The following is a 15,775-nucleotide window of genomic DNA, read 5'->3' as shown; positions in this document are numbered from 1 at the left end:
ATTAAGTTCTTGATATACCGCCTTTCAATACATTAAAAAAAAAAACCCTGAAAGAGGCGGCTGAATTTTAATATGGAAGTGGGCCTGGGAGTTAACTGTGCTGATCTTGTTAGAAGCAAGACTGAAGATTGCAAGGCCTGATGTGGCCAACTAGCAGGAGTGGTGGTAGACACCATTATAGAAGCAAATTTTGGGTATGCTGGGGAAGATATGGAGTGATGGGTTCAAGGGTGTGAAAGGTCAGGTAAAAGATGAGGAGAACATGGGCTGGGCTGCCATGTGGGAACATGAAATGTATGAATCAGCTGAGCAGACTGGATGGTCCATTTACTACTACTACTACTTAACATTTCTAAAGCGCTACTAGGGTTACGCAGTGCTGTACAATTTAACATGGAAGGACAGTCCCTGCTCAAAGAGCTTACAATCTAAAAGACAGGTGTACAATCTAAAAGACAAAGTGTAGACTCAATCTGATAGGGCATACTATATATCACGAAAGGTTAGGTGCCGAAAGCAGCATTGAAGAGGTGAGTTTTAAGCAGAGATTTGAAGATGGGTAGGGAGGGGGCTTGGCGTAGGGGTTGAGGAAGATTGTTCCAGGCATAGGGTGAGGCAAGGCGGAATGAGCGGAGCCTGGAGTTGGCAGTGGTGGAGAAGGGAACTGAAAGGAGGGATTTGTCCTGTGAGCGGAGGTTACGGGCGGGAACATAGGGGGAGATGAGGGTACAGAGGTAGTGAGGAGCCGCACACTGGGTGCATTTGTAGGTAAGGAGGAGAAGCTTGAATTGTGTTTATCGATTTCCATTCACTGTGTTACTGTGGAAATGCCAAGAAAACTCATAGCCTTCTGTCCTCTTTCCAACAGCATGTAATGAGGCTGAAAACGCACACTTTCCTCTGCTACAGTCTCTAGGCAACTCATCAGCTCCTGCCAGTCCATTTCTCTCTATCTTACCTCTTCAGAGGTAATCACATACCACAATATTATTTGGGTCCATGGACTCCACGGCTTCCAGAAACTTGAATTGCACATGCTGGTACTCCCGATGGTGCTCAAATGTGAAGAACTGCACGCCTCCCTTTGTCTCCAATAACTGCATTGTAATACCTGCAGATACACACCAAGCTGAACTCATAGTCTTATACAGACTGGCAGCTACCAACTAACAATCGGGCATTTGAGCTTTTTAGTATAAGGGCTGGGATTCTACTAATGTAACATCAGCTCCAGGAATGCTTAGCCAAGTTAATCCCTCAGGCAATTTACAGTCCATATTGAAAATGGTGAAGTTCGATCTTACCTGCTGATTTCCTTTCCTTGACCAATCCAGATGAGTGGGTTTATCTGCTCCTACCAGCTGATGGAGACTGAACTGGTTTGATGACACCACCTAAATAGGGTCCTGTGCAACACACAGCTAGGCAATATTTCTCTCATAAAGCATTAATATAATAATCACCCACACACACACAAAAAAAACAACAGAGCGAAGAATAAATGAAACCCAGGCTAAATTCTGGCCCCTTGCTAACTCAAACTAATGCAGTAATAAAACACAGGAGGCTAAGGGTATTATCCTATTATCATAATGTATCCTATACAGTTGGTCGATGGAAGAAATACACTTCCCTAGAGTGGATTCTGGACTGGTCTGGAGGGACTCAAGGAAAAAAAAAGTAGCAGATAAGATCTAATTTCTTTTCCATACTGTCCCTCCAGACCAGTTCATAGGGATAGGGAAAGACAAGCCTGCCTCAACAAGCTTGCTGCAAAGGCTATATCCTGCCTAGCCTGAATGTTCAGTCTGTAATGTTGGACAAAAGAATGCAATGATTATCTATTACATAACAGATAAAGACTTGGCTAAATCCACAATGAAAACAGGAAAAGAAGCCTCTACGAAAATCCAACAGGAACCAAGGGGGAGTAGAGGATGACACAATGACCCAATGGGGAGATGAATCTTGAAAATGTTTTAATAAAGCACCAGAAAAAGGAAGCGATATAGGCCGTGTTTCAGCGGATGCAGCCGTTTGCTTCAGGGGTCACAATATATGCTCCAGCATATTGGTGGCATTTTTCAAGCTTGTATCTTTCATGCTCTGTACAGCTTGCTTAGTGTCAAAACTGTCCATACGGCATCAGAAACTACCTCATAAGTACATATGTATTGCCATACTGAGACAGACCAAAGGTCCATCAAGCCCAGCATCCTGTTTTCAACAGTGGCCAATCCAGGTCACAAGTAGCTGGCAAGATCCCTAAAAAGTACAAAACATTCAAGGGACACCACCTTGTAGTGGTGGAGGGGCTTCTGTGTTTCAATGACTTAGAGGGCTATGCTGAAGGGTCACCCATATCAGACAGGCCTCTGAGGAGAAACCAGACAAAGAGTGTCCCAAACTGGGAGAGTGGTAAGATGGCGACCTGAAGTTCATATGCCCAACGGCCCAGCTGCCTTCTGAAGTTTTGTCTTATGTAAATTTCCTCTCTGCAATTGCAGTTACCTTAACTGAGAGGAAGGGGACAACCGGCGGTCAGCCGCCGATGGCCAGCGTTTTGTCCCCTGAGCAGCAAGTGCGGGACCGCTGCGCAACGAACTGCCCACAGATGAAAGGGTTGGCGAGGGCTTTGATTAGCGCCGGCGAAGGAGCATCGACGCTCTTGGACCTGGAAAAAACAACTCCATCGCTCCCGAATTATTCAACCACCATGTCCAAAGGAGTGGAGGAATGAGTTAGAGGCATATGCTGAAACGGAGGACGTTTACAGCAGAACCAGAATCGGCGGAACAACTCCTAAACACCTAAGAGAAATCAACTTGGAGTTTTTGGCTCCAGTGGAGGTTACATTGAATACCATCTGGAAGGCGCTTCGGGACCTAACGGTGGCAGTAAATAATTTTGTTTCAGATATAATTTTCTTAGAGAGTTACATGGACAATTTAACTGAACCCTTTGAGAGTGAAAAATTGATATAACAAATGATTCTACATGAGCAAGAAGTGGTTATGATCTTGAAAATGATAACAGACCAGAAACTTTGAATAATAAAATGAACATTATTATAGACGATTAATTTTGAGATTGTTTTTCCCAGAGTTCCAGGTAAGATTCCTAAAGTTTTCCTCAGAAATATTTCCTCAATTATTAATTTAAAAGGAGTGAACCCTGTGAAAACTGGGATTACTTTAATCAGTGGGATCTGAATTAGAGACTTAAGTATATGTATTGTTAAATAACTTCTGGTTTTTAAAAGAGAGAGAATGTAATCAGATGTATTATTTCTAACTAATATTGGACAATAAGAATGTTTTCACTGAAATGATTTGACTATACACCGTATTGGCCTTGAAGAAGCCAACCAGATGATCAATGTGGAATAATGAATTAGACGAGTAATATCTGGGGATAATCAGGTTAATACCATGTTTTTTTTCCTGTTTACTGTTTAATTGATCTCCTTGTCTAGTTTCACTCTCCCTATTTGGTGGTCTAAGGAAGAGAATAGAATTACCTGACTGAAATAATTCCTATATATTACTTTCTCTGTATTTCTGGCAAGTTGTTTTATCGCTTGTAAAAATTTAAATGGTTATAAATAAAATAAAATAAAAAAGTACAAAACATTTGATACTGTTTATCCCAGAAATATTTTCCCCAAGTCCAATTTAATAATGGTCTATGGACTTTTCCTTTAGGAAGCTGTCCAAACCTTTTTTAAACTCCACAAAGCTAACCGCCTTTACCACATTCTCTGGCAACGAATTTGAGTTTAATTACACATTGAGTGAAGAAAAATTTTCTCCAATTCGTTTTAAATTTACTACATTGTAGCTGCATCGCATGCCATCTAGACCTAGTATTTTTGGAAAGCATGAACAGACGCTTCACATCAACCCGTTCAACTCCACTCATTATTTTATAGACCTCTATCATATCTCCCCTCAGCCGCCTTTTCTCCAAGCTGAAGAGCCCTTGCCGCTTTAGCCTTTCCTCATAGGGAAGTCGTCCCATCCTCTTTATCATTTTTGTCGCCCTTCTCTGCACCTTTTCTAATTCCACTATATCTTTTTTGAGATATGGTGACCAGAACTGAACACATTTCTGAGGGTTAGACCTCACATCTCACTACTTTTAGCCTACAGGACAGCTGAGGAAAAGTTAGGGACGTTGATAGGGCTTTTCCTGTTTTCTTTCTACTCATGCAAATACGTCTGCAACTGCAATATGGCTGGTAAACACTGTGTCACCAAAGCTGTTGCCCCAGTCACTGCTTCTGCCTGTGCGGATAGAAAGTGTGATTCCAGGAGAGGGGGCTGGTTCCATGTGAACGATGTCTTCAGCTTGAATCCCTCTTGAAAAAAGTGAAAGAACAGAGAGGAGGTGGCAAGGTTGAGAACAGCATCCACGAAAATGAGAAATGCTTCATGACGCATCAAAGATTTCCAGCAGCGGTTGACCTTTTCAATGTTTACAGTTTCACAATTTATATACTGCTAACACCAAAACCGGTTCGAAGCGCTTTACAGAGAATAGTCTAATCTTTACATCATAAAAGACAAAAAAAACTGTTAAAAGAAAAACATACAAAAGTTTAAACAGAAATAGTCAAGAAGTTCTTAAAAAGAGCTGTTTTAATCATCTTTCTAAAATACATGTACTCTGAGTTAAGCTGAAAACCAGGAGCATATCACAGATCTTCAACCTCTTTACATCTTTAGCGGAGGAAAGAACAAAAGGACAATAATTCAATGTTCTTCTAGAAGAGCTTGGAAATTCAAAATAGAACAAATATTCAGGGTGATCCCCATGAAGAACTTGGAACAGTAAACAGGGGTATGTATAGAGAGAAAATATCCGCCAAAAGGCGGAGAACTCTAGACGCCCCACGGACAAATAAACAGTAAACAGGAAAATTTAAACAGAATCCTGGCTTCGATAGGGAGCCAGTGAAGACTGACATAAAATTAAGAGATCCTATCGTATTTACATAGAGAGTAAATTAGTCTTACTGCAGTATTCTGTATCGTCTGTAAACTTAAAAGGCTGAGCCTAGATGTTCCTAAAAAGATCAAGTTACAATAATCTAATTTTGATTAAAGTAGAGCCTGAACAAGTAACCTGAATTGTTCTAATTCAAAGAATTTCCTAATTCTTCTTAGATTCTTCATAAGGAAAAAAAATAACTCCTAACCAAGGAGTCAACCTGTGGTTGTAATGACAAACATTGATCCAAAAAAATTCCCAGTATCTTAATACAAGTGGAGAGAGGATATGTACCTTGTGCAACAATAATGCTATCAATCAATGGATCAGGGTTATTATCCAAAAGCATAAATTTAGTTTTCTCAAAATTTAATTTAAGTTTATAATTCAGCATCCAAGAGCCAATTATAGACATACAATTTTGAATAGATGGAAGTACAGAGTCCAAAGAGTCTAAGACTGGAATAAGAATGGTAAATGTCATCCACTTAACTGACTGAAAAATCCTTTATCCACTAATTCTTTGCCCAATGTAAGTAAACATTAAAAAAAGTGTAGGGGACAAAGGCAATCTCTGTGGGACCCCACATGGATTAGTCCAGCTTTCTCACAGAATAGCATTTTGTTTAACCCTATATGATCTGGTGGACAAAAAACAACCCATAAGCCAATTAAAAAAAAAACTCTACTAGTGATCTCGATTCTCTCCAATTCAGAGAGAAAAATCTCATGATCCACTAAATTGAAAGCAGAAGAAAGGTCAAATTGAAGAATGAGAGCTCTGTAATGCTTTTCTAGAGTCAGGAGTGGTCCCGGAAGACTGGAGAAGAGCAGATGTGATCCCTTTCCACAAAAACAGAAATAAGGAAGAGGTTGGGAATTACAGGCTGGTAAGTCTGACTTCTGTGGTAAGTAAATTAAGGGAAAGCAGAGAATAGTAAAGTTTTTTGGAATCCAATGGATTACAGAACACGAGGCAACACAGTTTCACTAGAGGCAGGTCTTGTCAGACAAATCTGATTAATTTTTTGACTGAGTGACAGGAGAGTCGGATCAAGGGAGAGCGCTAGATGTGGTGTGTTTAGATTTTAGTGAAACTTTCATACGATTCTGCATAGACTACATACACAGAGTGCCCTCAGTATGAGGCCTAAATTGGCTGACTGGGTTAGGAACTGGTTGAGTGGAAAGCAACAGAAGGTAGTGCTAAATGAAGCTCACTCTGAGGAAAAGGACGTTACACTAGTGGTGTGCCGCATGGTTCAGTTCTTGGGTTGGTTCTTTTTAACATTTTTGTAAGTGAGGTTGCTGCTGTTTGGTACGGTTTGTCTCTTTGTGGATGATACCAAAATCTGTAATAGGGTAGACACCCCTGATGATGTCAATAACATGAGGAACAACTTAACGAAGCTAGAGGAATGATCTGGAATCTGGCAGCTAAGATTTAATGCTAAGAAAATACAGGGTCATGTATTTGGGCTGCAAAACAATGAGGGAATGGTAGAGTTTAGAGGGCGAAAAACTTTTGTGCACGAAACAGGAGCAGGACTTGGGTGTGATCGAATGTAATGATCTTAAGGTGGCCAAACAGGTAGAAAAGGTGACGGTGAAAGCTAGAAGGATGCTTGGGTGCAAAGGAAGAGGAATGGCCAGTAGGAAAGGAGGTGATGACGACTCTGGTGAAACCTCATTAAGAATATTAGAACTATCACTCCAAGGGACATCCACGTCTAGGTATCCAAAAGGTACCTCAAGCTAAATCCAAATTGCACAGGAACCTCATCTACAATTTGCTGGAATATGAGGGGCTCGTGGCTGTGAAGTTGCACAGGACCCTAAATACACTGTAGTGTGATTTCATTTGCAGTCTCCAGCTGCTGATAAGGGAGGATAAACCCATACATCTGGAGGGGCAACAAAGAAATGTCAAATATACAACAGCATGACAATCACACAGAAAAATCCCCAAATCACCTGCGTAACAATTCAAATAAAAATAAGTAAACACATCAAAATCATGCAAAAGCCTCAGTAAAACCCAAGTCTTGCAGGCCCTTCTGGAACGCTAGTCAGTTTAAACAGGAACTAATCTATACACGTGCCAACCACATCATGAAAACAAAAACAAAATCTCTTCTCTGTTTCCATCAACAAGATTTCGGAAACAGCTACTGAAGTCAGCAGACCACCTTGAGAAGAGATTTAAAGCCTCTTAAGTAAAAAAAAAAGAATCTCTCTTTTAAATGTGTTTTATACATGACAGAAAGAACTGCTTTTAAATCATGTAACGATGTTATCATATCTACACTCTGTAAGCCACATTGAGCCTGCAAAAAGGTGGGAAAATGTGGGGTACAAATACAATAAATAAATAAATAAACCATAACTTTACTCCAAATACAACTGAAACTTTATCACATGCTAAAGAAAAATGACAGTTCAATTCAAGCGGCAGTTTTTTTACACATTCTGCTAGAGCAGCCGTTATCTTACAGAGCCCCATGGAAAGAGCATTACAACAGTCTAACCAAATAAGACAGGAATGAGCAAAATCTTCAATTGCCAAATATGGTTGTAGATTACGATCATCCTTCACTGAAAAGGCAAACTTGATGTGCACGTGTATAGATAGAACCAAGCACCAGAAACCCATCTGATCAACTCCATGGTTTGATCAAAGCATCTGGACATCATGATACTTGCATGAAATGTTCCTGTAAGACAGAGTCACCAGCATGAGCTCAGCATTCCTCACCTGCTGCTGAACGCCTGCGGTACTCAGAGGCACAAACAGCCCAGGCTGCAGCTAAAGCATCATGATACAGATTCCCTGCTAATCACGAAGCAGAGTGTGGCTTTAATAAGCACAGCTTGGAAAAGGAAGACTCTCCATCTCACCTCATCTTCTATGCATCCCGCTAACTGTATATACCACTATATTATATATACTTCCTTGTGGGGAGAAAACCAGCCAAAACAGTCACTTTATCAAAACGTTTTGGAAACGTACAAGAAAACTTTTACCTAAGGAAGCAGAATGTATCATAATCTAAAAAGCAAAACTTTCAGAAGAGCACCGGCCACCCAGCATGCCCCATTTCCATCCTACAAGGCAGCACTAACAAATCAGCACGCTTGATGGAACGCAACATGAAAAAGCGACGGCCAAATAAGAGGACTTCTACTTTGTGGACTACAGCTAGTACCAGTCACTAGTGACGAGAGAATTCTTACACGGTCAAGAGAAACCAAAAGGTGGTTTTGTACCATCAATCTGAAGAGAGCCTCATAACACAGGACAAACGCTTCTTGAGAAAAAGTGAAACGTTTATCACACTGCACTCTATGTTTAAGCAGGTTCACTAATACATTGTGTTTTCATAAACAAAAATTAGACTTCTCTTTTTCCTGCTCGTTCCACTGCCCTCTACTATATGTGTCTCATGGTAAAAGCATTCAAATGACGACACGAGGGTCCTGTACTGGTAACCCTTAGTTGTGTGCATCACCAGGTCGCACAGAGGCCGCAATCTCTTCCTCAACGTAAAAGTACATTCAGCAGCCTGAGGCTAACGGCTCCCCATATAACTAAAGTGGGCTGTTTCTTTACCTGCTTTAGTGTAACGTGGCCAGGTGTCCTTGGCGGTGGTCAGCCAGGTGCTCCGGTGGTACTGCCTCTGCTTCTGCCTTGGCCTATGCAATTAAAAAATATATCTTATGTTGATTTCTTTTTGTATAAACTTCATCTATACTAATATTTTGAAATTAGTATCTGGTGTTAAGATGATATTTTGAGAGGAAAGAGAAGGCTGTGAAAGATTCAGCCGACAGTATGAATTCCCCATTCATGCAAACAAAATATTCTGCTGCTCACCTCTGATCTCCCAGAACTGCTCGGGCACCAAAGTACCTCTTCAACTCTGTCTCAGGATTCAAATTTCTAGAAGAGATAATTAAAATCAAAGACTGCATGAACTCTTCGTTATAAACTACACTGGCTCCCCATTATAGACCGTATTACCTTCAAAATCTGCTCTTTGACTCACAAGATAATATATGGGGAAGCCCCTGCCTACATGCTCGATTTGATAGATCTTCCATCAAGAAATGCTTCGGAGACTGCTCGATCCTACCTTAATCTACATTACCCAAGCTACAAGTCTGTTAAATACAAACTGCTCTTTTCTTTTTTAAATGTTTAAATATTTTTTATTAACCATCATCACAATACAACCAATGTATTCTTATCCATTTTCCACCAGTTTTTATCTCCCCTCCCCCACCCTCCCACAAACTGCTCTTTTCATCTTCTTTCTCCTATGTAGGCCCAAAGTCTTAGAATGTCCTACCAAGGAATCTAAAAGTGATTGACGACCACCAGCTATTCAAGAAATCCTTAAAAACATTTTTATTCGCGAAAGCATATCCCCCCAATTAACGCTCAGGCTTCACCTTCCCCATATTACCTATACCCGTTTAGCCAACATGTATTGCCCTCATGATCTTTCCCGTCCTTCTGACTTTTGTGTCATTACACTCCTTATATTGTAACCTTTTGTAACATCGTAAGCCACATTGTGCTCGCTCTAGTGGGAAAATGTGAGGTATAAATGTATCAAAAATAAACTATTCTGTCTGCCTGCTATACAATATGATCAAAGACTCGAATACAAAAAGGGCAATTCTATACGTGGCGTTTAGATTTACACATACTAATTTATAGCCTATGCACATAAATGATGTCACTAATCAGCATTTACATGCACTGAATGCTAGGCATCATTGTATAAACAGTGTGCTTAAGTCAAAAAGCATAGCATGTCATGGACGTATCACCTACTTATGCGCGGTACACTTAACCACGCTGTCTTTCACCTGCCTTTGATATGGCTTAAGTGTCTGTGCCAAACACTAGGCATGTCAAAATGGATTTATGTTACTTTAGTCCCACAAGACCAGGCTCTAGACTGAGCTGGTGAGGATGCCAAGGAAACCAGAATTCAAGAAAGCATGTGACAAACATGATCGATCTCTGAAGGAGAAGTGGCTGAACAGAGTGAGCTGCTGGTGTGGACAGACATAATGGATAAGCCATATGGTCTTTTTCTGCCCTCATTTTCTAAATTACTAACCTGTGTTCAACGTAGAGAAGTGGCCTGCAGTCCGTATTTGAAGAGCTCCGAGACTGGAATAACAGACCACTACTACTTTCAATCTTCTCCAGAATGCTATCAATATCTTCCACAGTCACATCTCCCTAAAAGAAATCAACCAGGCACCCAGTTCATTAGAAATTAAATTCTCAACAAATTGGCTCCATCAAGGCATAGCTTTATCCCATCTTTGTCTACCCCTGTTGTTACCACATAAGTAGATGTTTGCTGGAAGGGAATAGCAAGCTCTGTGTTGAATTAACATTATAAGGTGTAACTTGTCAGCTCCACAATATCCCGAGAGTGTGCACAATATTTCCTAGGATGAGCCACTACGGCACTGGCCCAACAGAATTTAGCACTGCTTATTGCCCCTAACCTCCTGTCACAAAATGCCTAGCTACCCGACTGGTGTTATTCTGCAGCCACTTAGAGGGACTAGCCCCAGCACAGCTCAAGTCCGCCTGCACCTGCTGCTTGTACTCTACACTAGTACCCTCCTCCCACCGACTGGGTCACAACCGCCTCTGGGAGAGTCTCCTGCTCTCAAATTATCCCCACACTCTCCCAGTGGTCCCACAGTTCCCAGAAAGCACTCACAGACCCAATACACAAACCACTAGGATTTTTTATCAGTCCAGACAGGCAGAGGCAATAAACTGAAAACGAATGCTTATTGCCTTTAAAAACTGAACAATAAACCAAAAGAAGTGCAATCAGCAAACAATAACAGGTAACTGAAATATGGATTAATTATAACACTAGCTAAACATTTGTTTACTTCCTAGAAAGTACCTGGGAAGATCAGGGCATATAGCTCTTCGTCAGTTATCGAATAGAACTGTTTTTTTTTTTACGGAGCTTCAGCAAAGAGCTCTCTCTCTTTTCTCCCAGGCTGAAATTGAAGCAACAGAGAGCAACAGCTGGGGAATTTCAAACTCCAGGTCAATCAGAGCCCAGTCAACAAGTTTTAAAAGTATACTGCTCAAAGAACTGTAGATTCACATCTTACTGAGTGAAACTAAAAGAGGGTATTCACTTTCCTATAACAGCTTTAACATAAAACATGTACCACCTGCTGGCCAAACTAGAGAAACACACTTTAAGATTTAATAAAGGCAATTTTACAGGTTTAATTTCCAACATTTTTAATGAAGATGAAATAATCATAACAGAGTACGTAGTTCAGTGTATGCAACTTCAACACTACGTTTGCTCAACATACATAAACATCCAACAAACCATCCTCTTGTTTTCATATTTCCCCACCCCCCTCCCTTCCGTCTCTTTACAGCTAATCTATGTTCAATTCAGAAGGTGTCACCTGGTCAGGCAATGCACGATAAACAGTACATACCGCCCCAATCTCTCTAGCCATCATTGTGTTAGCTATTATTCAGCGTTTTTAGAATTATGGTTTGCGTTCCCTGCTTCCCTTCCCAACCCCCCTCCCCGCCCTAGTCTATCTACTCTCCTCCATTTGGCAATTTTACAGGTTTAAAATACACTGTGACCAGCTCAGGAGACAGAACCAGCAGAGCTCAGCATTCCCTGCTTTCTGCCTTTCTGCACGGTTGACATCTGAGTGACAAGGGAAAGAGAAATGGGACTTGATATTCAGCCTTTCTGAGGTTTTTGCAACTACATTCAAAACGGTTTACATATATTCAGGTGCTTATTTTGTACCAGGGGCAATGGAGGGTTAAGTAACTTGTCCAGAGTCACAAGGAGCTGCAGTGGGAATCGAACTCAGTTCCCCAGGATCAAAGTCCACTGCACTAACCACTAGGCTACTCCTCCACTGTGCAGGCTGCCAATCCCTGTGGGCTTCTCCTTCCTCTACTCACTGTTCGAAGCAGAAGCGACACTGGATCCAGCTAACCCACAATGAACTAGAAGGTTGGGTAGTCATGGGTGAAGGGGGGGGGGGGGGGTAACAGCTAGTAAAGCAGAGGGGTGTTCCAGCCCCCTCTAGCAAATAGATTCAAGCTCATTACCCTCTCCAATAGCACTTCTCCACTATCTCATACTTAGGGGTAAGTATTTTGAGGAAGCTGAGGAATGTCTATTCAGTTCATTACCCATCTCTATTAAACAATTTTTAAGAAAGATTGAACTAGATTGAGATTCCACTCTCCATCATCGAACATGAGTCCATCAGTTAAGTCCATCTTAACTACCCCAACTTGACATTTCGTCCTTTAGATTGTAAGCTCTTCCAAGCAGGGACTGTCCTTATTTGTTAATTTGTACAGCGCTGCATAACCCTAGTAGCGCTCTAGAAATGTTAAGTAGTAGTAGTAGGTTAAGCTGAATATAGCCCCTTGATTGCTATTCACAATGGTTCCTCTCGGGTAATGTCTCCATATGAGTTAGTTTTGCTTCTCCTGTGACAGGAACGAAAACTCATTCCTAGACCAGGGTAGGTGGCGTATGATCTCAGTCTCTCAAATTTACTGCTATTGCCCACTTTAGTACTTCCATCGTGTTAACTAGAGTTTCCCTTGGGGGCAATTTCTCCAAAAGGGGTTAGTTCTGCACATACTGTGACAGAATGTCAAAGCCAGAAGGATACTTGGGTGCATAACGAGAGGGATGACCAGCAGGGGAAAAAAAAAAAAGGATAGTGGGGTTCCCCAGGGGTCCCCTTCTGGGGAACTTAGATAAATTAACAAATCACAGACTTGGGCGATATGATTCATCTGCTGAAGAATGGGTACACCTTGACCTGTTATTGAGGGATAATTAATGAGACCAGGTATTAGAAGGGTGGGACAAGAGTTGGGTGGGTACTGGGAGGTTTACATAGGAAAGGGATGAGTGCTCTGAAGAGACTATGGAGTGCTTAAAAATTTTGCAGAGTAATACAGTATGGGGGGGAATCGGGTGGGATTGTTGGGGGTTTGGTTCTGTATTAGGGTGAATATTAGACAGTTCATGGTTTTCCTGGTTGCATATTACAACTGATCTTTGTAGTGCTCTTATAAAACTTCAATAAAAATTTAAAGTTAAAAAAAAAAAATTTCCTGAGGTGGATTGTGTTTTGGCCAGCCTTTACTTCTTCTTCTATGTGTGCTGCCTTTGTAGAGGTTTTTTCTGTTTTGCTGTGCCTGCAGACTCAAGCCACCCGCAAAGCTCAACTTGGAACCAGAGATTGAAAAGTGTGTCCATCCACCTGCTAGAGACAGAAAATACTGAGGAGCCAAATTGGATGCCAAGAGAAATATGTCTCAGCTCAGGTTTCTGTCTCCAGCTGCTGGTTGATGGACACAACTATCCCACAGATTCTGAAATAGTGGGAAGCTATGTATTGGAAACAGCATTTGTATGAATAATTTTTTCCCCTTTTTAATGTCCACAACTTTTGTCCTGTGATCTAAAACAGTACTGAGAACATGTCCCTCTGTAACCCATCAAGTACATGTGATATCCTGCTGCTCTGGGAAGACCTTTATCCACTCACCCAAAAAGGACACAAAAATATCTCCTGCCAAGAAAGGTACCTGAGGTTCTCCTGCTGTGTGTTTCTTACTTTTCTTCCTCTTCTTTTTCTTCTTTAGTTTGTTATCTGACTATAAAATAATTTAAAAATATTACAGCATGCTTTTTATACGTTCCTAGAAATGCATAACATGCACAGAGAACACTGTGGAAACTGATTACAGAAGTTTCAAAAGTCTTTACGTTTATAAAATACATCCACACATTCTCTCGCTAATCCAAACACCACCAACAATATCATCTTTTCACTGTCAAACTATCATCATCTTTCTTAGCCTAAGGCAGCAGAGTTTTTATATTAGCTGAAAGATTTGTTATAAGAAGGAAAAAATATTTAATAGTGTAAAAAAGTATAACCTAGGAGAAAGTAAAGCAGAAAAAAATCCAAAACCCCACCCACAAATGCTGCAGAAACAGAATACCACAAGTCATTCATTTTCAGATCTCATTGCTTCCTGCGCTCCCCATCTCATTTGCTGATGACACAATGCTATTCAAAGTTCTTAAATCAAAAGAGGATTGTGAAAAATTACAAGCGGACCTTAAGAGACTGGGTAGACTGGGCATCTAAATGGCAGATGATGTTTAATGTAAGCAAGTGCAAAGTGATGCATGTGGGAAAGAGGAACCCAAATTATAGTTACGTAATGCAAGGTTTCACATTAGGAGTTATCGACCAGAAAAGGGATATAAGCGTCATCGATAATAAGTTGAAACTCTCTACTCAGTGTGCGGTAGTGGCTAAGAAAGCAAATAGAATGTTAGGTATTATTAGGAAAGGAATGGAAAACAAAAATGAGGACGTTATAATGCCTTTTTATTGCTCCATGGTGCGACTGCACCTTGAATATTGTGTTCAATTCTGGTCACCACATCTCAAAAAAGATATAGTGGAATTAGAAAAGGTACAGAGAAGAACAACAAAAACCATAAAGGGGATGGGACAACTTCCCTATAAGGAAAGGCTAAAGTGGCTAGGGCTCTTCAGCTTGGAGAAAAGACTGCTGAGGGAAGTTATGATAGAGGTCAATGAAATAATGAGTAAGCAAGAACCTATACCTGTGTGTTATTTGCCACTTGCTCAAGGTCTGCCACCTCCTCCTCTTCTCTGTGTCCATTATGTTCTGGCTTTCCACATTCATGCTCTTGCAGACCTTGCCCTTTTGTCCTAGAACCCACCACTTTTCTTTCTGCTGGCGCTCTCTCCTCCACATCGTCATCTGCATTGGTTATCTGTACAGAAGAGCGAGGAGAAAGTAAATGTAAATCTAAAAAAGTACATTTCTTTCTTTGCATTATACATCCTTTAAGTCCTGCAGCAACAAGAGCAATGACAGCACTCATAGCCCTACGTAATAACATGCACCAACCCTGTAGAGTGTACATAGCGGAGGAGCAGCCTAACAGTTAGTGCAGCGGACTGGGGAACCGTGTTCAATTCTCAGTGCAGCTCCTTGTGACCCTGGACAAGTCACTTAAACCTCCATTGCCCCAGGTATAAAAACTTAGATTGTGAGCCCACTAGGTAGTAGAAAGTACCTGCATATAATTTATTTATTACATTTGTACCCCGCGCTTTCCCACATGTTGCAGGCTCAATGCGGCTTACATAGTAAATACAATTACAGAGTTTGGAGAAGAATATTACAATTGTAGTAAACGAGTAGTTATAAGGTTTGAAAAAATGTGAATTAGATGTAAATGCAAGCAGAGATGGGATAACAAAAGGAAAAGAGATAGGGAAGGTTAAGGAGTAGGAAGGATGGTAAGGAAAGATAGATATAATATGTACAGCACTGTGTATGTCAAGTATTAGTAATAATATTAGCAATATTACATACCCATAGGATCCATGATACATACCACACACCAAAATGGAAATACAAGTTATTACATTGGGCTATTGGTGTATGTGTGCACATAAACATGGGGGAGGGGGGGGCTACTACATGACGTGACCCCACACAAAAAAAAGTATTTGAACTGTCCTTCATTGGGAACTGTATTTACTACTACTTAACATTTCTAAAGCGTTACCAGGGTTACGCAGCGCTGGACAATTTTAACATAGAAGGACAATCCCTGCTCAAAGTGCTTACAATCTAATGGACAAATGTAGAGTCAGTCAA

At 40.9% G+C, this 15,775-nt stretch overlaps 1 protein-coding gene across 1 annotated transcript in view; it reads right to left on the bottom strand.

Moving 5' to 3' along the window:
• Positions 1–15,775, bottom strand: part of LOC115470974 (transcription factor 25-like) — a 69,860-nt gene that overhangs the window by 53,641 nt on the left and 444 nt on the right. The window contains exons 2-7 of the mRNA XM_030204620.1: positions 14,706–14,879; positions 13,649–13,717; positions 10,125–10,249; positions 8,867–8,932; positions 8,603–8,685; positions 981–1,111 (exon numbers count right to left, since the gene is read on the bottom strand). Of these exons, the coding sequence (XP_030060480.1) occupies positions 981–1,111; positions 8,603–8,685; positions 8,867–8,932; positions 10,125–10,249; positions 13,649–13,717; positions 14,706–14,879 (648 nt within the window). The remainder of the gene's footprint in view (positions 1–980; positions 1,112–8,602; positions 8,686–8,866; positions 8,933–10,124; positions 10,250–13,648; positions 13,718–14,705; positions 14,880–15,775) is intronic.

The sequence above is a fragment of the Microcaecilia unicolor genome, chromosome 5 (genome assembly GCF_901765095.1).
Source record: "Microcaecilia unicolor chromosome 5, aMicUni1.1, whole genome shotgun sequence".
Taxonomy (NCBI): Eukaryota; Metazoa; Chordata; class Amphibia; order Gymnophiona; family Siphonopidae; genus Microcaecilia; species Microcaecilia unicolor.
The sequence above is the reverse complement of the archived record's forward strand: the minus strand, read 5'-3'. Positions and strand labels throughout refer to the sequence as shown.